Source organism: Enoplosus armatus, chromosome 1, assembly GCF_043641665.1.
Source record: "Enoplosus armatus isolate fEnoArm2 chromosome 1, fEnoArm2.hap1, whole genome shotgun sequence".
Lineage (NCBI taxonomy): Eukaryota > Metazoa > Chordata > Actinopteri > Centrarchiformes > Enoplosidae > Enoplosus > Enoplosus armatus.
Genome location: NC_092180.1, coordinates 6364702 through 6388301, shown reverse-complemented (window position 1 = coordinate 6388301; position 23600 = coordinate 6364702). Strand labels below are relative to the sequence as shown.

General features: G+C 40.6%; 2 protein-coding genes across 8 annotated transcripts; one reads left to right on the top strand and one right to left on the bottom strand.

Annotated features, from left to right (window-relative positions):
- Window positions 1-4783: 4783 nt before the first annotated feature.
- Window positions 4784-8829, top strand: LOC139281962 (small ribosomal subunit protein eS17-like). Its single transcript, XM_070901804.1, has 5 exons — window positions 4784-4805; window positions 5735-5886; window positions 7780-7885; window positions 8129-8194; window positions 8702-8829. The coding sequence occupies exons 1-5, from the start codon at window positions 4803-4805 to the stop codon at window positions 8777-8779; spliced, it is 405 nt and encodes a 134-aa protein (XP_070757905.1). The 5' UTR covers window positions 4784-4802; the 3' UTR covers window positions 8780-8829.
- Window positions 8830-11871: 3042 nt separating this feature from the next.
- Window positions 11872-22474, bottom strand: cpeb1b (cytoplasmic polyadenylation element binding protein 1b). Of its 7 annotated transcripts, none has more exons than XM_070903304.1 (12): window positions 22445-22474; window positions 22028-22196; window positions 19641-19862; window positions 17995-18224; window positions 16601-16856; window positions 16351-16464; window positions 15863-15967; window positions 15164-15300; window positions 14190-14388; window positions 13579-13673; window positions 13192-13272; window positions 11872-12261 (listed from the first exon to the last, which is right to left on the bottom strand). In XM_070903304.1, the coding sequence occupies exons 1-12, from the start codon at window positions 22457-22459 to the stop codon at window positions 12151-12153; spliced, it is 1734 nt and encodes a 577-aa protein (XP_070759405.1). In that variant the 5' UTR covers window positions 22460-22474; the 3' UTR covers window positions 11872-12150. The 7 variants fall into 7 exon arrangements, with proteins under 7 accessions (XP_070759405.1, XP_070759397.1, XP_070759424.1 ...); XM_070903296.1 differs by having other exon boundaries at window positions 19641-19889; window positions 22034-22196; window positions 22445-22459; XM_070903323.1 differs by lacking the exon at window positions 22445-22474 and adding an exon at window positions 21546-21562 and having other exon boundaries at window positions 22036-22148.
- Window positions 22475-23600: the final 1126 nt, after the last annotated feature.

The following is a 23600-nucleotide window of genomic DNA, read 5'->3' as shown; positions in this document are numbered from 1 at the left end:
GTAGACACTGGGGGATGTTGCTTTGGAGTGACAAGAGAAACTGGCGTGATGTGCTTTGGAGATTGAATCACAGCCTCAATCTCGACGCTACTGTCCAATGCCTTAACCCCAACCGACCAGTCGACCACCACATCACACCACCAGTTGGATAAACAAGTTGGCAGCATGATGGTTGTGAGATTTGCAGCGCAATTTCTTTGGGGGTCACCTGTATAATAAAGCCCAAAGTTGCGGACTGTTCCCAGCTAGTATCAGAGCAGTTAATGATTTCCCTTGTAACACTGAAGATGTATTCCCGAGAGAGAAATGCCAAATGGAAGGTTTGGTGTAATAATCTGTAATGGTGTTGAGATGTCCCTGCCCCTGTGTGTCCAGTCTGAAGACCCCCCCCGCCTCCCCCTTGCTGCAAAGCGATGTTTTATGTTTGGACGACTCTGCTGAACCCACCGGTCCCTCTCCTCGACGCCGAGAGAGAAAACCTTCAGCGTGAGTGAGGGCGGATAAGTGAACATGTCCATACCATTTTTATTTTAATTTAGTGTCATGGAGGACTGCCTTGAAACAATATCCTCGATATGTCACCTTGCCTATCCTCCAAACAGAGAGTGAATTGCCGTACATAGGTGTTTTATTTTTTTATTTTATATCTTGCTAATGTGAATTTTTTTAATGCAATTTTGTTTTGTTTTTCTCCATTCCAAATAGCCATGGTTTTACGGGGAAAGAGAGGGTAACAAAAAAAAGCTTGAGACCATGACTGCACTACATTTGTTGACCCCGGCTTTCCCTGACAGACCCTGCCTTCTTAATACTGTACTTTACACGTGCTTATTACTTTAATTGTAGCTGCCTCGTGTGCTAGGCCTTCCCTATAGGGTGCAGGGAATACACTTTAAATTGATTTTTATCCCCGCCCACTCCTTTTTTTTGTGCCATGACCCCCCCCCCCCCCCCTCTTCCCCCTTTCCTTCCTCTCTGCACACACTCACACGCATGCACACACACACACACACACATGCAAGTCCTAGATGACTCAACTCTCAGTGGAGGGTTAGATTTGGCGTTTTGTGGACTTGTGCCATCATCTTTAGAAATCCAATGTTGTAGATGTTGCAAACTATCTCAATGACTCAGTATGTAAACCTGCTTGTTGCGTGTATTTACACTGTATAGCTTTTGGTTCATTCTTACCCCTGACATGTCAGTTACTCCGGGGTCTAAGTTATTGTGTTATTGAAAGTACTTGAATATGAAAATCTACGGGACCTTTTTCTGTTTGTTTTTATTATTTCCTTGGTCATTATCATAGTAATTCCACACATAGGATTTGAAGGGGGATGGTGGGAAAACAGGCTATTTGAATGACAGGTATTCATTTGTTTGCGATGTCTTAGTGCCTCTTGAGTGTGTTGGACAGGTGACGTTGGCTCACCTGTGTAGTCCTGTGGCTGCTGGTGTAAATGACCGGGTGAGGATTGGGTCATTGTTTTTACCCAGAAGAAGTGCAGTTCGATGTTGGTTTGGAGGTTAAATTCACTTTTTTTTTTTTTTTTTTTTTTCTCTCACCGTAATGTATTTTGATCTGACTCCAAACCTGTGACATCTACTGCCTCTGATTCTCCCCACAAAGCATCAGCGGCACCCGGACTGTTTCATTCCAGCTCCCTGAGAAAAGTTGAAAGTATTTCTGTGTTTGAGATGGATATCCAGACTATATAGCCTTCAATGTTCCCCCTCCGAATTCCCCGAGTGCCATTCCTGAGACTACTACTAGCCCATGCCTTTTACCTGTGCCAGGAAAATATGAAGTTGAATGTTTTTTCACCATCACATTCCACCTTGTGTCCTTGACGTGTCCACTGTCATATGGAGAAATTGCAGCCGCTCAATTCAGTACCAGGAAGTGTTGTTGGAGATGTTAAAGTGTGTCGGAAAGAAAAAGTGTTTTATGAGTCGTTTCTGTTGGTTTCTTTCTTTCTAGTAATTCAAATGAAACCAATGCCATTTTATCGACCAAGTTTATTATTTTCAAGTTGAATTTGTGGCTGGTCATCTTCGCAACATCTGCTTCTTCCTTAAACTGCGGGTCGCCTGGATCTTTAGCTCGCGGCTGAAATGGTAGATATAGATATATTACTCTGATGTATTTACTTTTTACTCTCTGGGCCTCATACAGAGCGATATAAGAGTACTCTGTATGGTTTGTATCTGCATGGCTTATCTGGAGACGACAGCGAGCGGTCTCTCTCCAGTGGATTTCCTCACCTGTACGGCTCATACACTGTTGGGTCAGTGAGACGTTATGGCTTCCAGTCCTCATGTAAAATAAATAACTTTCTCATGTCTTCTCACAGCACATTCCATTTCAGTTCCCATTATTTCTGATAAACTTCACTTCAGTCAGGTTTGTGTTTATGGCTTTGGTTGTGTGTAACTCACATTCCTGTGTGTCAAAGCTGTGTAAATCAAAGCAAAGGACAGTTAAAGTGTGAATGAATGGCTTAGGTCTTTTTTGGGTTCTCTGGCACTTTTTCCTTGTTGCTGTACTGTAGAATTGTCTTGGATTTACTGTATATTTTTCTTTGAGGGAGAGGTTTAGGGTGACATTTACTGCAATATTGTGATGATTATTTGAAAATTGTAAATTGTACAGAGTTCACAATTATACTCTTTGTTCTTTCTGTTGGGATTCCATATAAAATATGTATTCTTTGATATTTTTTTTTTCCCTCTCAGACTGTGGAAAATCAAATTGTACAGCTCCAAGAGTTTATCCTCCCCTCAGCATTGTTTTTTTTTTCCAGAGCTATGATTAAGAGAAATCTTAAAACTGTAAATAAATATTATTGTGTTGAAATATGAATGTCACTTCAAAAATGTATTTGAATGAGTTAGTCAAGGGCTTCAAGAATGAAGGACCCACATTTCTTCTTTTTATGGTTTCATATTTTTAATTTGCAGAAAGGTAAAGGTCCTTTTTATCTGAGATGCCTGTTGTTTTTTTTCCCTCCTTGGATTCATATAATACAATGTTTCACACATGAACCTTATAAAATCACTTTTTATTCCCTCCACACCTAAAGGGAAACTCCAGTTTGCACCCTTTTTTATGTAAAATAAAAGATCTCTCCACCTTGTGGGAATGTCTTTTGTCAGATGATTTTGTACTAATTGCTTCAGATACTGTATTCCGACTTTAGTGAAATGGCAAATGTACACAGATGGTGAATCCAGCTAATTTACGTTCAGATTCAGAAACGGCTGCAGTAGCTGTTGTGTTTTTGTGGATGAGAGTGTCTCTTCTTTTTCAGCTCAGGGCCTGTGTCAGAAGTTCAGTCTGACTGCTTTGAACTTCTTAATCTTGTCTGTTTTCAAATTTAACAAAGAAACAGATTCTCATCGTGCGGGAGCAGAATATAGATTTGGGAGAGGAGGGGACTTTTTTTTGTTATTCTCTGATTTTTCTCTCTTCCCTTTTATTAGGAATTTAACAGCATAACGTACCAACATGACAGTTAACATGAACATATACAGCAAATACTACAATAAATCTTTCAAGTTAAACTGTAAAGGAGACATCTTCTGAAGAACTTGGTGTTAGAGGCAATCTTGACAAAAACAAAGCAGTTTGCTCTCCAAACTATGTTTTACGATTTAGATTTGTCAGTCTATGGTAAGATTGTGCATGCCTTTGAATTAAGGCAATATCCCCTTGTCACAGGTTACATACAGCATGTCAATGAGTTCTTAGAGGTCTAAAGAGGTTGAACTATCAGTCCTTAAAACACGGTTTTAAAAAAAAAAAAGCAAAACATTAGAGAAAAGTAAAAAAATTTTTTTAGCAAATTTATTTTGTTTTTTTAATAAACTCATCACTCCTAAGATTGACACTTTGTGACCTCTTTGGGTCAGGTTGAGAACTGCTGACTTAGTTAGCAAAAATAAATATTAGGATCAAAATTAATAAGCTTTTCTTCGATTTCGCTTCCCAAAAGCATCTTGAGGCTCAAATGATCTTAGTCACATGGAATTGCGGAAGTTTTAAAAATCTATTAGATTGTCAAAAATAAACAACATGGAGGATTGTCTGGAGATACTTTATACATTGTGATCAAACATTTCCAGAGGAGGGTGGTAACTAATATTTAATTTTGTGTATTGTATATAGGACCACCATAAGCTTCTGCTTTCTGGGGTCCACAAAAAGTCTGAGGAAATATTGTATATTTCCAGCAACACTTATTGTATTTGACAGTTGTACTTAATAGTTTATTTTCTGCTTAAATTCAATATTATATATTCTTGAGAAAACTTGCTTGTTCATTAATACACATGAATAAATCACATTAAATTGATGCTTTTAAAAATACACATATCATACAGCCATATTTGTTAAGTCATTATATAGAAGCTCACAATCTAAACAGCAAGAAAAAGGCCGGCCAAGGTGTTTTTTTATTATTAAAAAAAAATCATGATATAGTACAATTAATACACAGTGCATGTGATACTTGAATACATTGTATTGCAAGTTTTTTACTTAAGTAAAATTGTAAAAAGCAGGGTTTTTGCTCGTAAGGGATTATTTTTCCATTCTAGCATTACTTATTTTATCTAAATAAAGGATTTTTAAAAATCTTATCCACCAGTAAAATGTGTATTTAATCTTTTCTTCACTGCACTTACCACCTCCCGCCGCTAGTGGTCAGTGTTGACCGCGGGGCGCTGTGACAGCGGCGGTTGTAAGCTATAAACTTCCTGTATGAACATCCGGTGCCTCTCTTCCACCGGTCCGAGTCAACATGGTGGGTACACGGAGAACACTTCACTCTCACCAGCCCTATTAATCCTTTTCCATCCTTAAGTTCTGTCTGCCCACCAAGCGGTTACAAGCATCAATCCGCACACAAACGGCTCAAATATTTTTAAACGCTGGATTTCGATGCTCTTCAGTGGAGTTAAAATATGTGTAAACATGCTAAATGTTGCCGTGTTTCTAGCTAAGTGGCCACGAAACGGTTAAAAACACAGCCAGAATGTCACCGATACACAATTATGTATATGAAGTTTATATAATTCTCTGCTTTTAAAGTCTCACTTAACTTTGTTGTTATTTGCCGAGTAAAGCAGTCACAACGGCTAGTTTAACCGTCGTTAGAGGACTAACGTATAACTGTTATACGAGAGTCCAGGACAAATCTTACACAATTAATTCAGGAGTTTGTAACTGGATTTCTCCTGTTAAAACCAAACTTCCTTTCAATAGTTCAAGGTCCACTAAGTGTGCTTTAATTTTTTAATACTCAGTGATTTAATTGCTCTTAATTTGCATTCCAGTGAGCCTTAAACTCTTAACATGTGAGTTGTGGAAAACTTGCAGGGATCCTGAGTATGAGGACTAACTGCACTCTGCAGTGGGAATGCAGTGATTTCATGCGTTCAGAAGGGACTCAGGAAATTCATATAGTTTAGTAAGTACAAGTGGAAATGTGCCGCAAATTCCACACTGAGTCGTTTTTCCTTTTGACACAGCAAAACAAATAGTTAGAGGTATCACTGACTGATTTCTAAAATACTATCCCAGCTGAATATCCTTCCAGTTTGACCACCAACGTTCACTCTAATGTGATTTCCTCCACTCTCTACTTCCTCCTTTTTAATCTGTGGTATGATTTATTGCTATATTTCTCATCTGTATGAAACCTGACGGTGTCTCTGTGTGGTTTCTTTTCAGGGGCGAGTCAGGACCAAGACAGTCAAGAAGGCCGCCAGGGTCATCATCGAGAAATACTACACCCGTCTGGGCAGCGACTTCCACACCAACAAGAGGGTGTGCGAGGAGATCGCCATCATCCCCAGCAAGCCTCTGCGCAACAAAATTGCAGGGTAAGGTGGAATTTGCTGCTATTTTGAGTGTGCATGCTGCAGAAATATGCACTCCTGTGTGCAGTTTTATCAGGTGTTTATGATTTGGCCTGATTCACCTCACATTTGATGGTGGCATGAAAGTGTCCTTCAGCAGCAGCATACAACAGACTGTCTGGGGTCAACAGAGTATTGCATGATGGAATATCTGACAAAGTTTATGTAGTTATACTCATAACCTGGTTGATGTGGACTTAAAATAATAAATATTAAATCTGATTGTCACAGTAGTGGAGAGCTGTGTTACTTGAACTTCTATTTTTTAACATTCAGTTAAATTGTCTTTGTGGAAATCATGGCTGAAGTATGTTACTGGTTTTGGTCGTATTTGTTGTACCTGTTGTATATTGTTTATGGACTTCTGACACGTTAATTACACTCGTCAATATTCGGTCCCTCGTATCTCCTTCACAAAAAAGGAGATTAAGAGCTCTTGAGTATCTTCTAGAACCGTTTGGTCAGATCTACATCAGATGTGGAGTTTGACAGATGACTACAAAGGGTAATGGCTGATACAGATGTCTTTTATCTCTGTGCACATTGGCTTTTATTTTGTAATTTAGATAAGGCAAGCCTTCTGCCGTTGGTATCTGTGCTGCACCGTGTAGTTTGAGTTGTAAAGACAACATCCTAGTTACTGATGCTTATTGTTTAAAAGCTGTAAGAAGTTTGATGTTAATGTTACTGAATAAAATCAAAAGATGAGCAGTAAACTGCTCACTCTGGTAATGACCTCAGTTTGTCATCAGTGTGAATGGAAACACTGTCTGAATGTTGCCGTCCTGTCGATGTATCCCTCTCACATTTTCCAGATATTCGTCCTCGTACGTCAGCTGTCACAATTAGACGATGTTCCTCTCTTCAGCAGCCTTGAGCCTTCAGGGTTGATGTCTAAATGAAGACTCCCAATTCACTGTTGATATGTTTTGTAGGCAGAGGAAGTGAGTGCAGAGAAATTGCACAGTGAGTCAGCAGGCAGTGTATTCCCTCAGAGACATGACTGCTGTAGTTTCCCTGCAGCTTGTTTATCCAAATTAAAAGTTTTACCCCACTTTAATGGAGTTATTCTTGGAATGGAGGCTTTTTGTTGAGGAATTGCATTTAATTGGTGCTTGTGCTGAAGAAACAGAGGTGCTGGTCTCTTGTTTTGCTGCAGTCATTTGTGTGTTTCTATTGTTCTCGTAGCTCCCACCTTTTTGTGTGGACCAGACTTCAGTACAACATTGTACTTTTTCTGAACAGCTGGAGGTCAGTCGTGTGCACACTCAGCAGACGTTGAGCTCAGAGCACTTAAGTTGATGTACGGCGGGTTTTTTGTACACTCAGACTGTGGCTCACCACAAACTGATTGTTGTTGCTGCGTTGATTGATTGTCTGTGCTTCATGTTGATGTTGGAAAAAGTAGAATAAGCTGGGTAGGTCATCAGTCATAACATACAGTTTGTGGTAACTAACTGAAAGTTTTCCCAGAGTTTTCAGAGCAGGTGCACAATAACCACTGACGATTAGGTTTAGGTTGACCTCCAATTCCAGCTGCAAGTGTTTTCAATAGTGCTAAATGGCATTTTTTTATTATTCATTTAGAAATGAAATGTTAACAAGTTACCAAAAGTAATGTCTTAAAATAGCTAATAAAGTAATTAATAATTTTATGAAAATGAGAAGAAAATTAATTTTGCAATTAGTAATCTGTAACCAGCTTATATTTGATATTTTTACTTGCTGCAGAAAATCAAAATTGTAATACATTAAATGTCCCTAAATTATCAATCAGGGACTCTACACTATATATGTAGTCTTGTCGTCGACCTGTTCCTTACACTCGTTGTAAACATGTCCCTGTTTGCCTCTCAGGTATGTGACACACCTGATGAAACGTATCCAGCGCGGTCCAGTCAGAGGAATCTCCATCAAGCTGCAGGAGGAGGAGAGAGAGAGGAGGGACAACTACGTCCCAGAGGTCCGTTCACACTCTGTCATCAGCAAAATGTGGTGCTTTTTCTGACACTGATTGGACAGTGGTTCTTTGAAAGGATGCAGTCAGCAGCTGCTGCTGCATTAGAGTCCCCAAGTTTGATAAATCATTTTGCAACAACAGAGAGACTGAACACCTTTTTATCTTGCCAGCTATCAAACTTTAATTTCAAAGGTTGAACATTAGACACAATTCAGACAGCTGTTTTTTTTTTATTTCATCTTCTAGATTTCTGCGCTTGACCAGGAGCTCATCGAGGTGGATCCAGATACAAAGGAAATGCTCAAGATGCTGGTAAGTGTTTCTTTGTGGCAGATGGACCCAAAGGTTCTCACTTTGTCCAGATAGCAATTAAAGTTAATTTGGAATAATCTGTATAGACTGTATTGACATTCTGACTTGTCAAGCCAATTTATTTATTGAGCACAATAAACACACGATAATGAAAATGAACAAGTGTGAGACTTAATCATTTTTGATAAAATCATGAAAACATAACAGGAGCATTGCACAGGAAATGCCAGGTGTAACTTCAGGTTTCACTGAGCCACTATGCACCAGTGAACCCTGAATGTTTATATATATAACTATAATTTTACACATGACTGCATACATGTATTATCAAGGTCAACAATCTGGCCATGCAGACAGCATGTAGATGAACTGTCACAAGCTTTTCCTTAAGAATAACAGGATTTAGCAAAGCAACATTTCAGACTCCCCCAGACACAAACAAATATCCCTGTGATGACTAATGTTCCTGTTTACCTAAATCATGAAAACTTTTTCTTCCTCTTCCAGGATTTCGGTGGCCTTTCCAACCTTCAAGTCACTCAGCCAACTATTGGAATGAACTTCAAAACACCACGAGGACTGTAGAATCATGTGTAATAATCCTCTTAATAAAGAGACATAATTATTAATAAGAATGGTGCCTCTTTTGTTTACCCAGGAAGTGATGAAATATATTTCCTAAATGATATATGAACTGCTAAAATGGAACATATACTTTGCTTTGCTGTGTGTAGACTATCTGGCTTTTAAAAAATGTAGTGTCAAACTGATGGAAATTATCTTTTCACTTATTGGAGAGCTGGTAGTGATTTACTGTCTTGCTGGAATAAATTTAGGAAAGCCAAATCTTAATTTATGTAATCTTAAATTCACAAATCACTCCCGCCTTTAGATGCAGCAACTTCGTATGACTACAGTGAGAAGCTGAATTTTATCTTTAACACTGAGCAGCTAATGTGATTTGGCAGCAAATTATGGCGCAGTGCTAAATTGATCAATTTGATTGAAAGGCTTATATAAAGCAATCCAATTAACATAAATGATGCATTAATAAAGAGGAAATAATTAATCTTCCCATTCAATAATTCCATTTCCTTCTGTCTCTTTGTTTACTTTCTGTACGCTCTGCTTGACCCCGTTGTTGCTCTGGGTTAGACATCAATTTTTTTAAACAAGAAACAAAATTGTGAGATGTAATATGACAGGGACGGGGACACATCAGTAAACTGAATTACAAACTAAATTTAAGCCTTTTTAGAATCAGTTTTGCTTTCATTATAAAAATCAATTAAAAATTAGCATAAGGAAATAGATAATTGGCAAATCTAATGTTTTTCTTTTACTTAAATAAATGAAAACATAATCAAGTGATTAAAGCGATAAGGTTGTTAAAATGATTTAATTATTACAGTGGCACGCTCCACAAAAACATGTCGGAGTTTTAATTCAACACTTTGAAGCTTATTAGTTTCAATTAGAAATAGTGACCAGAAAAATAAAAAATAAAAACCTCTGCTCATATTGAACTACCATGGACCCCGAGGAGTTTCTGGGTGTCGTAGAACCGCAAGTATCTTATTGTTAATGTTGATGATGCAGTTATTTGATCTTTATGCAACTGCTCAACATTGATCAGTGGACACTCACATAAACTGATGTTTCATTAGTGCGATGTCAGGGGATTGTAGCACCACCTCCCTGTATGATGAAGGCTGTATCGCCTCATGTTCTGATGAAACACGAGCCTCAGGCAGGCGTCAGTGAGGTTAGTTGGAAGCTGAATGTTTTAGGAATATTCACATTGAAATTGCTTCAACAATGTGGCTGCTATGAAAGACTAAACTGTCGTATTGAACACCTTAAAAGGATGAATTCAAACAGCATCTGCAGAAACAAGACAAACATCTGTTGTGTGAAAGTCACGATGAAATTTGAAAGTATCTGAAGGTTAAGATGATTTGTGGAATATAAGAGTTGAGCATTGAAAGGGGCTCCACCTCCACAGATGTCAGTGTGTTTACTAATCATTGAGTTGTAGACAAATTGTGCAGCAACACCGCTTGTATAATCTCAGGTTGAATTTTGAGACGACAATTAAAGCAGAGAATATTTAGCTGTTCATTTATCTACCACCACCAATCCAAGAACCTATGGAGCTACGAAAGTGTAGGATCCAGTGACTTTGGAGCTTCACCCATAATCGAGTCAGGCTGGGATCTCTTTACCTTTCCCCCCCTTTATCCAACTTTTAACAAAGATTACTCAAGGGAAGTCATGTTATTTGACTTGATAAAGCTCCTCCAGAGACTTGTATACAGCCAAATTACTAGTAAACTGGCACAGAAAATAAACATTGTACTAGTGACTAGTAAACAGACTTTGACATGTAAAAAATAAAATAAATGAGTGGAGTTTCCCCTTCAAGCAGATGGGTAAATGAGTTTACTTTCACCTGTCAGGCAAAAATTACAAGCTTTCAAATTTCTATAAATTCCTCACCATAAAATTGATTCACTGATGACCTGTGAATGTTAACGAGACCAGGATTTCTGAACAACAGTTATATAAATCAAGAGTCCAGACATGGCCAGTAATGCTTAAACACCTTTATTGTGCCCAATCTGAACATACTCCACAACTGTAAGTAGCAGCAAACTTGGCAGACCACAATGAGGTAGACTTTCAAAAACTCTAAAAAGCAGCTGGGCTAAGGGACAACAAGCTCAGCATGACAAACCTAATGGATAAAGAAAAGACACTTTGTCTTTGGCACACAGCTTATTATGCATTTATGTCCAACTGGAACAGGAAGGCAAAAATGGGATAAGAAAGCGTGGAATCATTTTACTGGGGTCTACTCAAGCACTGGATAGATTAAATTTATCATCAGCTAAGTGGAAGTTCTTACATTCAACAGGAAACAAGCAGCTGTTCGAACATAGGCGTGTCCCCCTGCTGATGTACAAAAGTGATTAAAAACCACTGCCACCTCTCCAAACGTGCAAATTAAAAAGTGCAAAAAAATCAAACTATGTACAATCCAGTGTTCATTCACTTGACTCTCAACAGGCTCCATCAGTTGCTTGAGAAATGATGGGATTGCCCAGTTGAAGCATATCCAGTATTGTTACACACATTTAATATAACTGGACCAACAAAGCAAGTTAAAGTAGTACTTCCAACATTGTGCCCATTCAGTTGAAATTTGGGAGGGCAAATTAAAAAGAGAATAGCCACAGAAAAATGTATGAGAAAAAACAAAAAGGAAAAAAATAAAAAAGGGGGGGGGTTCTCCCAAAAACAGCCGCCTGGTAGAATTCTGTTCAAAATTTTCATGTCATGACTTAAAACCGTTTGTGTACAAATTAGTAAAAAACTGCGTAAAAATGTCTGAAATGCGACTGGTTAAATGAAGCCCAACATTCAACTCCCAAAAGTAAGAAACACCAGTTGGCTTGCACAGGAAAAAAAAAAAAAAAAAAAACTTTTGCCAACTGGGGGTAGGGAGGGGGGGGGGGGAGGGGAAAAAAAATAAAAATTTAAAGGCACTGTATGGCATTTGCCAATGAACGGCAATGAGACTTGCGTGATTGCTCTTCACTATGCAACACATGTAAACAAAAAGAAAAAAGAAATGGCATTTTCATCCACTTCTTAACCTTAGGCTGACTCCCATCTCTCCGTCTGGCCACAAGTCTGGGAAAATGCATAAGTGTGAAGGGCCCCTTGTCTCTCCCAACAAGGTCACTGTGCATAGTGCCACTGTGAACAACAGCAAAAATGTAGCAAGTGCAAAAGTGAACATTTTCTACAGTGATATCCCCAGTGCCTGGTGGAGTGCCATGGTGCCCTCGTGCTGAGGGACGTCTGGCACACGTGCTCTCCTTGGCGGGCAGCCTCGCCTCGTAGAGTGGGGCTCTTCCTCTGGCCCTTCAGAGTGTTTGGATCCATCTGCTCTAGCTGGAGTCCCTGTTCTTCTGGTTGCGCATGAGGGGCCGATGGTTGCTCAAGATGTCCATGGAGTGCTGCCAGTGCCAGCAAGAGCGGCAGTAGTACTTGAAGCAGGCCTGGGTGTCAACAGACAGTGATTTAGCGCATTGTAGGCGACTTGAACTGATCGACATTTGTGACGTTGGGGGGGAAAAAACGTTTCAAGTGATCCATTTTAAACTGAATTCATGCACAATAGCTCAAACTAATGACTCAAGAGGATAATTCTGGCTTATTACAACTTGGGTACAACTTATTTTGTAGCATTGGCCATTGTTTCCATCAGTTATAACTGCGTACTTACCAAGTTAGTTGCTGAAATAGGGAAACACAGCGATGTCGCTACACTGACGTCCAACAGGGTCTTCACGGTCAATCACGTTTTAAACAAAATCTAAACCACTTTATTCGGCGATAAGACCGAAAGTGAGCACACCCTAATGTCCGGAATAATCCCTCATTGCACAAGAAAACTGATCTATTGTACTTGCCGTAGCTGTGCACACAAAGTTGAAGCAGGAAGTCTGTAAACTGGCAATTCTACTGTTCATTTACACGCGAAAAACTTTTGCCTCCATGGATTATTGTCCAACTGCTTACATTTCGTCATGTTGCTGTATTCCCAGTTCAGCATTTAACTTAGGTCTGGTTTATTAAAGGATTGTACAGTAGGTACATTACAATTTAAATAAGCATTAGGTTTGTATTGCCAGTGTGTTTAAAAAGGAGCAACACAAATCATCTTTCCTAAACCAGACCTATCCATCTTGTCAAGCTGACGTTCTGAGAATAGAGCTTTTAGAAATAATAAGGAAGCGATTCGCCCTGATTTTTAAATGGAAGCATACAAATTAGTTTGCTTCTTGGGTTTACAAACACTCATGGGGTCGAACACTCTGGGGACCATAAATACCACAGTTTCATGCAATCCGGTCCAGAGCAAGATGAGACAAACTACTTGACTGATAAACTGGCTCAAAGACTTGTTGAAACATGTTTCCACTGACCTGGTCTCTGCAGAAGAAAGGCCCAGGTTGGCGAAGGCAAACTTGACACATGGAGTCTTCCAGGTAGGGGTCGATCTGGACCTGAGGGGGAAGGCAAAGCCAAGAAACAGCAGTCGCAGTAAGAGAGGTGAAGAACCAGTTAAACATTTTACAAAAAAAAAAAAAGTGAGAACATACTGGTTAAGCAACTTTCAAAATAAAAAAAGATCAACTTAAGACAGGGTTTAAGAGCATTTGTGCTGCATCATATTTTTACAAACATTAATATTTTCACTTTCATCATTTAAATTAAAAAGACAGCTGCATAGTTTCCAGTTAGACAATTCATCAGCAGAGACACTTTTACTAGTGTGTGTACTAAATATAAATCAATCCTTAGTATCTTACCTTCTTTGTAAACTTGGGAGTTTTGATCTCCACAAATGCTGCACACACAGCCTTCAGGTAACTGCGCTGATTGTTAAAAGTGACACGTCCAGAGCCTGAACACAAAATAAAAATTGGCACAGCACATTTATGTAAAAACAGATTTGATAGCTTGACATGAGTCCAAAAAAAGGTTTAGACTACAGTTCAGTTTGCTCACTGGTCGACATAAAATGATTTGCAATTGGTCTATGGCTCAAATAGTGACCTCAAAGTTTAAATCTACAAATTGAAATTGATTTCAGTCTCACATTTCATCATGAGTTGTATTCCTAATAGTTTCTGAAAGCTGAGGTTTCATTCAGGCACCATTTCATTAATAAAAAGCAGTGCAAGTGGACAACTTTGATTAAAGATACATCCTGAACACAAAAAGAAATTAAAGACGCACAGGTAATAAGTGATGCAACCAATCCTACAGCAGATTCCTGTATCACTACATGTTGATCAATATACTTAAGGTATACCAATTAGTAAGTAGCTTACAAGGTGATGTCTACAAACGCGAGCTGAATTTTTCCATTAGCACGTTTCTCTTGAACAATGTGAAGCAGAAACTCCGACCGTCTCACCAATGGGGTACTTGTGCTTGTCCGTGTCGATGCCAGCGTACATGACGCCTCCAAACAGGTCGTTCATGATGCTGGCCAGCGCCTCAGCGTTCAGCATGCCATGCAGCGCACCAACAAACACAGTCTTACTGGGGTCCAAACGCTGGGCAGGGCAGCGCACATAGTTGCTGTCGGAGATCACCCAGGGGATCACCTGCACCTGTACCAGAAGAGGGAGAAGAGGTTACTTAAACTTTGCTGAACTCTGAGTGAGTGCTGCAACACCATCAGGCTGACGTGGACAAAACTGATCTATGACTGAAACTAATTAAAGTATTGACAATTATTTTAATTAAAAACAAAACACACGACTGCTTGTTTTGTCCAATTTATAAATGATATAAAACAAACGCTTGATAAATCATTTTAATTTCTGTCAAACCTTTTAATAGTTTCAGCTCTAATGTCACCAGATAATAACACATAAGTTTGATCAGCTTTCAGTCCTGGGCAGCTTGATTCTTGGTGCTATTGTACAGACACATTTAAGTATTTACGTTTGATACACAGCACAACTGTAGGAAGATCAGGGAGCAACTCGCATGTGAGATACAGAAAGTCAAAGCGCAGAAACATTCTGGTTAAATTTGATGCTGTATTGTTTGAGTTTAGTGTTTTTGGACCTAAACTCCTTCAGATTCTGATTCGTCAAGTACACCAAGTTGCCAGTTTGTTACGTACACCCATCTGCAGTGTTGCAATCCGACACATCAGCCCTGCAATGACTCATAACTTTGAGACCACTGTCAATGTACGGTCATTTTAATTTCCAGTGTACAACAGTGACTTAACACTGCATTATACTGTAATGTTTGTAATATTTTGGTATGATTAATGTCTTAATCGCGAGTCTAGACATTGTTTGCTACCTAATACAATGGCGACTCTATATTGCAGTGCATAATTGTGCCTCGCAGGTTTAGTTTTCTACTCACATCCTTGCATCTCATTCTGCGGCTCGACATCTTGAAGTAGTACTCTCGGTTGTCCTCGGGGTGAAACGGGTCCTGGGAGCAGGCATGCAGCAACGCCCGCACAGACTTTTCATTCTCAAACACCAGGTAAACATAGCCTAAAAACACAGAATACTTTAGGATACGGAAAAATGTTTAGACTCTGGCACAATGACTTTCATGATGTTCAGGCAGCAACTAGCGTAAAGATAAAAAAAAAAAAAAAAAAAGACAAGTGAGTCATTAAATTGCACAGCCATTTACAATGTGTCAACTTTGAAAGGCTTAATGTAATCAACTATTTTGATGATCAGTTAATAGTTTTGTTTAAAAAATATAATAAATCAATAATGAAAATAATTGGTTGCAGATAATCGCTGTATGAATCAGTTATAACATTTTGTGTGTGGCAAGTAGAAATGTCAAATTATTAAAAGACATTTGCCATGAAACAACCTCAGAAAAAAAAAAAGAAAAGCTTTCTTTAAACTGACATTCACCACAGCTCTAATGCCTCCTGCATCTACCACCATGTTTTATGCTACATTTAAGCCCCAGTATCACCATCAAATGCATCTCTAGAGGCCGACAGTCAAACTCACCAGCATGCCACGTGCTCACCACAGTGCCACCCTGAAAGCATGAAGAAAAAAAAATAATAGCCTACCAGCTTGTTGTTACCTTTGGCAACATTACCTTTGGGAGGACAGCGAGGGTGCTTTCCATCCTTACCCGGCCACTCCACAGTCAGAGGGCCGTACCCGCTGAAGGTGTTGATCAGGCCAGCTGAAATAAAAATAAAAATAAAAAATACAAAAAAGGATGAGGTGACAAAATGTACGTTTAGCAGACATCTTAAGTAAAATAGAACCAGTCTTTCCATCAGTGTTGCGTCTATGAAGCAACAAATTAACATTGAGACTGCTTAAAAATACTAAATATGTAAATAAGCATTTGATGATCTCATGCTGACGTCAAGCGCCATTTCGTGATGGGAACTTTTCACTGATTGGAATTTATTACTAGACATTCGGTGAATCTATCGCCAAGACACTGGTTAATGAGAATCAGAATCTGCTTCATTGGCCAAGTATGTGTACACAAGCAAGCAATGCGACTCTGGTTTTAAGCATCTATTAAGTCATCAAGAGGTCTAAATCAGCGGTTACCTTCTGTGATGTCCCAGGGCACGCCACCAAGAAAGACCTTGCAGGAGTACAGAGGATCCTTGTTGTTTCTAGGAGGCAGCTGACCACTCCAGGTGAATGTGGCCTCATTCACAGCTGATGAGTCCAGAAAAAGGAGAAAATTCAGGACACTTCTATCCACAAAGCCCCCACAAGTACTATGTGTACCATTAAAGCTGAGCTATAAGACAATCAAAAACAGAAAATTCTATTTCAAGTGTTTTAGCTTTACCTGCAGCCTGTCTGTGCAGACGGGCCTCCCTCTCAATACTGAACACATCATCTGACTGGTCAAGCACGTCTGCACCGGGCCACGGAGAGCCAGTACGCCAGCGGCGGGAAATGGCTGAGGAGGCGGGGCTGGCACTGGATGGTGGGCTCAGAGGAGAGCTGGAGTCCTGGGGGTCCAGACGGGAGCCCAGTCGCAAAAGATCCTTCTGCATGTTTGATGCAAGATAAGGCAAGGGAGGGGAAATCCGCAAAGTCGACTGGAGAGAAAGACATGTCGCAGTAAGGTACAATTGTCTGGATTGATGTAGGCATATAAAATATGAATCTTGATTACTGCAAATACTCCAAACCAGCATGAACAAATAAAGACCAGCACATGTACATTTCCACAGCACAACAGTGAATCTGCTGCTGGTCAACAGAAATACAGCTTTTATTCACAACGACGTGAAGCCTGCGAGCTACTTCGGTGTGCGGTTACTCTCGCATGGCATCTTCTCATTGCAACATACAGTATTTTAAAAATACCCCTTTACCATCATGGAGGTGTCCTGAAGCTGTTGGTGCTCTGTTCACTCTTTGGCCACACTGCTCCCCCCTGAAAGCTACTGCTGCTGTTTGTATATTTTAAAGCCTCACCTCCACCACAGCATACACCTGGAGGCTCCGAGTCGAGCTTCCACTGGGAGCCTGAGCTTGGTGTTTTCTTGAGGGTAACAATAAGGTCACAGCGTGGACACCAAATAACGCTGCATATATTCTACATTTCATGAGCTGAATCCTTTTCTCTCCATTTTGCAGTTTAAGACCATTTTAAAAACTCCTGTGATTGAGACTGTAGACTTCCTGCAGATGTTTCACATTAAACGTCTAGTATGAAAGGGTTGGATTATTATTAGAACCTCTGGAAGGACATTAATATGAAATCTGTGAAGGAAGAATTGGGTTTCATTGACAGCTTAAAAATCACACCGATTCCATTCTATTCCTCTTTTGTGTACGTTTGAACAGTATTTCTGTAAGTAAAACTCAGACCAACACAGTGGTGATTACGACGCGACTGCATTGTAGTGGTGGAATGGTGATGTGGAAGTTTACATCATCTTGAATTTATAAAGATAAATCAGTGAAAACCGAAAGCGTTTCATTAAAAACAAACCGCACCAACAACAGCAGCCTAACTAAAATATGAAAAATAAGAGGGTCTCCAATAAAAGCCCAAGCCACTATTTTACAATTTAAAAAAAGGTATCTACAGCATATTGTGACCTGGCTGTCCAATCAGCCTCAATATTTGGTTGTTAAAAGTAAAAATGCCATAATGGGTAGCCTGACTGCCCCCCAACAATCCAACACATAAAACAGGTGTTATAAAATAAGCATTGTGTGTCTTACCAGCATGTCACAGAGGTGGTCTGAGCCGGAGCTGAAGCCGCTGGTCTCCGAGTCTTCAGGACTGCTGGAGCGAGAGTCCAAAAAGGAGCCAGAGTCCAGCCGGTTTGCCATGCGAGCCATGCTGGGGAACTTCTCCAAGAAGTCGGCAGTCATGCTCATGGACTCCGGGGGCAGGTAGCCTGGGGGCTTCCCAAGGATGCTACTGAAGGGACTGTTCAGTATACCTAGCACTGGGGGAGCAGGACAAATCACACCATTTACGGTCCTATAGAGGTGACTCAGTGATCTGCACAAGTAGCCATGGCGATATTGCCCCTTAGCTTGTTTGACAGTCTGTTTTGCAAGTGGATGAGGAAACTGAAGAAACTAGGATGTGTGTGCTGAATCTACAGAGCCATATTGATTAGTCAGGAGGCACGCTGAATTGCAACTTCAAGTTTCTAAAAATTTTATTTTTTCCTTTGCTCATCCAGTTGAACTGATTCCCCTCAAAAGAGCAAAGTAAATAAAATTGGGTTTGTGTGCTGAATCTACAGACCCACATTGATTTGTGAGAACTAAATTTGCAGGTGGAAGGGGATACTTGATGTGCAAGCTGGCTGCCAACAGCAACCCAAAATGCCAGAGTCGATGCTTAAAGCATTTTCGATTTTACATTTCATGTTTTGTAACTTGCTACTAATCTGAAACACAATCTTGTCACAGAAGCTGCACGCCTTTCCCTTTAGCAGAATAACAGGAGGCCAAGCCATCAGACAGCTTTCCCCAAACAAAGCTCAGTGACTGCTAAACAGGAATTCCTTAAGTATTAACCAGCATCTTCCTTCCTCTTGATAACAAAAGTGAGTCAGCTTCCAACGGTGACAGACATGTAGTGTGTGGCCTGTAACAGTGAACATGAGGCTCTGGGGGGGATTATTCAGCGGTAGGCCGCATTCAAAAGCTCTGTCCCACTTTGTTGCGGGCCCAGTTTAGAAAGCTCTAAATGAAGTTATGCCTGGTCGGTTTTGACATGTGGCGATAAAACTATATCACTACAAGTGGGTCAGGACAAGTGGGGCATCGTTATAGTTGGCGTTACCTCTCCAAAGACAAACACTCAGCTGTGACAGCTCAAATGTCAGCATTTAAAATCACCCATGTTCACTCATGTTAAGCAGCCAAGTGGGACTGTTGTATTCTAAATCAACCCTTTGCACTCTGGAAAGAAACAATCCTTGCATCAGTTTGATCAACAGGTAATATACCTAAATATGTCTTAGTTAAAACAAACACTATAGTTTTGGGAAGAGAAAAGTAGCTTCACTGGATTGTTTTTGTGCCAGCTGGATTGCCAGAGATGCAGCAAAGCAAAACTGCCACATCATCCTCCCTAGTGACGCTACAGCCTGTTCCCACACACAGACTGCTGATAATGACCAACCACCACATATTTCAATGTAAATGAGGGATACACAAATCAAGACACGCAACCACAGAGGTTATAATATCTACTGTAATGTCCAAGAAGCGGGGGTCATTGGAAAGCGCTAATAAAACTCGCCCACCAACCACCACACACTGGGACATTATGTGGTATAAAACATAGGAGCTGCATGTTTTGCTGTTATTTATAAATACAGGTAAATATAATATCTGGTACTTACTGGATGGTGAGCTGGTCTGAACCTGGGAGGGGGAGGTGTGCGCGTCCGTCTCCTGGCTGCTCCAGGGTCTGTCCCAGCCGGACAGCCGGAGAGACTGGAGGCCCAGGCCCAGGTCTGTGACACCCGGTGGGCCCCTGGATGACGGCATCTCGTGGGAGCCGGGCATGCCAGCACAGTTGGGGAAGAGCATCCTCCTGCTGCCCACCGCAGCCAGCTCCGACTCTTTTCGGTCCAAGATCCAGTTCAGAGATGTAGGAAGGAGAGAGGGGAGAGGAAGTGTTAGACAGCTAAAAACAGAACTGTTGTTTCAGTCAGAGTCGTCCCACAAAACTGTTTGTGAAGAGAAATCTCATTTGAAAAAAATAAAAACTTCCCTCATCACCACATCTCCCCCTACCCTGGCTGACGGGGGAGCTAACCTGCTGCCTCTGTGCTCGGTGAAACTGCCATGCATCTCCGTCCGCATCACTGACCCACCTAGCAGCATGTGACATGGCTGCTGATGCACTCGCACACCCTTGCTAATGACATCAGCCCCCCACCCCCCCCCACCCACTTTCCTGCTTCCTTGCCTAACAACTGTGTAATGAAAAATTCCTGTCGGAGCTATTGGCTTGTTGATAGAAGTACTCCCCTCTCTGGTAGGCACAGCACGTCTCCGGAGTCGGTGGGAAGACAGCCGCCACTGCTGCCACCGTTACTGCTGCTTACTCTGTGTCTAGCCTTGTTTCCTGAACGAGCTGACGGAGAGGCAGGAGGGGAGGGAGGGAAGGGGAGGCGAGGGGCAGAGCTACAGCGGCATGGTGGGAGGCAGCATGGGAGATGGGAGCGAATGACTCAGCAGACTTCATTTAAAAAAAAAAAAAGAACTTCAGACTTGAGGATGCTCAATAACCCAACAGAATACTGGATTTAAATAACTAATCATACACACTGGTTGGTGTATTCTCCTGCTTTCTTTTTGCACACAGACAGACGCAGTGAAGAAGAGGGCATGCAGAGCCTCGCTGTAGCAGAAGCAGCTGACTGATCAGATGTTGAGGACGGAGCGATTTGCACCGCCAGCTCCTCCCTTCCCTCTCCAGGCCTGGAAAGCATCCAGCTGCCAGCTACAGCCCTGATTCAGCAACACCACCGCGGGGTGGAGGGGCGGACAGGCCACACCGGAAGTTTAGCTCAGTTTGCGTCAAGACAATTCACTCATAGTATCACTTAAACAACATTAGTGTTTGTGTTGTACTGCCGCTTATGTCAAGCACAGTTAACCCTTTACATCATAACTTGTATACAGGCATCTAGAACAAAACTGCAAGTCACAAGTGCAGACATGCCTCAGGCAAATTAACAATTCAAGGAAAGAACGCAGGCTCTGTGCTGAGCTTAAAGCTTGGCAAATCTCACTCTTTGGGAATAAAAAAAAAAAAAAAAAAAAAGAACACTTAGAAGTGCTGCAATGCTGCAGACCAGCGATGCAGCATGAATCAGCTGCTGGCACCTGAATGATAACGACAAGGTGAAGGAAGTTTAACAGACGGGAATTCTGGCCGAGAAAGTGAAAGGGGCTCCTTCTTTGACGGCAACTTTTCACGTTAATTTTTTTTTTTATAAACAAGTGGTATTGTACCTCACATTCAGGAACATTTTATGGTTTAAATGTGCAGCTACAACAAAAATGCAAAGCAGACTCAGGGCTGTAGCTGAGGTCATGTCCTCTGTATTTGTATTTTCATGACTGATTCATTAATTTTTAGACTTTTTCACATTACGTTGGTTACTAGAGCCGAAACCTTTAGCCAATTGATCAATAAAGTGATTTTTCAACTTTTGATAGACCTTTGTCAGGAGAAGAAATGCCAAATATTCTCCACTTTCAGCTTCTCAAAAACAAGGAATTGCTGCGTTTACTTGTTCTACCATTATAACTTAAATGTCTTTGGTTTTCAGACCCTTGGTTGCACAAGACCAGGTGTCATATGGAGCTTCTGAGAAATTGTGAGGGGCTTTTCCCACAGTTGGACACTTTATAGATTAAATTACTAAAATCAATTAAATCTTAACAGTTGGTTACCTTTGGACTAACAGTTGTATTCTGGCAGTGTGGCCTTGAAACAGCATTTAGTCCTTAATGTGTAGGTGTAGATATAAAGTGTACAGCAAATACAACATTTTAAGATTAAATAAGACATTTTTGTGTCTGCTCAAACGTTTCTCAGTAAGTTAATGTTCAGGGGAGGGTGACTTGACTTGGGTTCATCTCCGTATTTCTGAAACTTTTGCTGCAGCCTCAGTGTGTTTAAACACCAGCAGTGTCAGAGAAACCAAGCGTGGATCTAGTCTTTGGCAGCCAAGTCCACCTGCTGCAGAGTGAAACATAAATGAGCCTTTACCACACAGCAGGTCTGGCTTTCCCTTGGTGTTAGGTGTGGTACACACACCGGTGAAATCCAGAGCGTTGCCCAGCATGGTGTTCATCCTGCGGAAGATGTCCGCGTTGCTGCAGGTGGATAGGGCCGGAGACTCGGGGTCCGGGCTGTCCGGCCTGCGGTGATCGTTTCTCTGCAGGAGGAAACCACAAGAGAAGAGAAATCAATCCTGCACTCATGCTAAAAGTTACACTCGAGTTCAGGACACGTGTGAAGACGTGAAAACCGTGCTGGGGAGTTATTTTGGGTAGGAATTAAAATGTTCACAAGTCCAACAGAGACGTCGGCGGTAGTTTCATGTCACACAAAAGGTCAAATGACAACGTTGAAACGTGGCCCAAACTAATTTAATCCACCAATTTAATTTCGTCTTTCACTCACCAGGGAAAACGCCATGATGTGGACTGACAGCTTAAGAGAAATGTCACAATAATAACCGCCGTCTGCAATAAAAGGTCATATTTATGAAGTCTGCTAGCCGGCTAATTAGTCTCAATTTAGTGAACGTGTGCTCGGCGAATGACTGTGGCTCGAGGGCCTCAGTCTGCTCACGTGTCCCACATCAAAGAGCAGACCGCAAAAATACAAATCACGTGTCAATATAGATTATAATTAAAAAAAGAAGAAGAGATATTTAAAAACGACACAGGAGCTGGCCAGTTAAAGTATTTGAGCTTTGTACAAGTTTTGTATTATTTTAAATATATATTCTCTGGATGGACAAAATATATTTTGTACTTACCTTTAGTCTTAATGTCTGTCATCAAAGGTTATACAGGGGGAAGGGTTAGTATCCAAGTATCCAAATATTTCCCGCCCAATGCATTGTTGGATATGCCCCACAGATCTTAAAACAAATACTATGATGTACTATAAAATACAATATACAATATTGTCACTTCAGTTGAGACAGTATTGCACTAGTTGTACTGTATGTACCCATGTGTAATTCTTGCCTTGCCTTGTAGTTTCTATTTTTATTTGATATATTTTGTAGTTTGTTTGTTGTTGTTTTTTTTAAACTTTTTTCTATGTATCGTTACTTATTCCTGTCCTTAGTATACGTCTGTTTTTCTGGACCATATTATTATTATAATATTTTAAAAGCCAATGAACTGAATTCCCTTTTAATTTTACTTCGTTAATTTACAACATGAATGCATCAAATCTTAACCCATACACCAACTTAAAAATGAACATTTTGTGACCCACCTGTTGATAAATGGTAGAAAATTGAAGCTGCATTACCTGGTGAGGACAAGTGACCGTTGACTTGACCTGTATTTGAATTAAATGTTTGCTTCTTTCAGGCCCAGAACTGGTCACAACCAGCTCGTTCCTATGTTTCCAGGACCGGATGAGGTTACGGTCAGGTGTATGAATCTCTCTTTTTGACTCTCCCCAACAACACGTATGTCTTTAGTTCACCAAAACAAAAAAGTAGCACAAGAGCATATATGGAAACAAAAACAAAACACAACTTTAAAAGACTTTGAGGCTCAAACATGCTCCAGGGTTAAGATGGTTGGGGATTTTC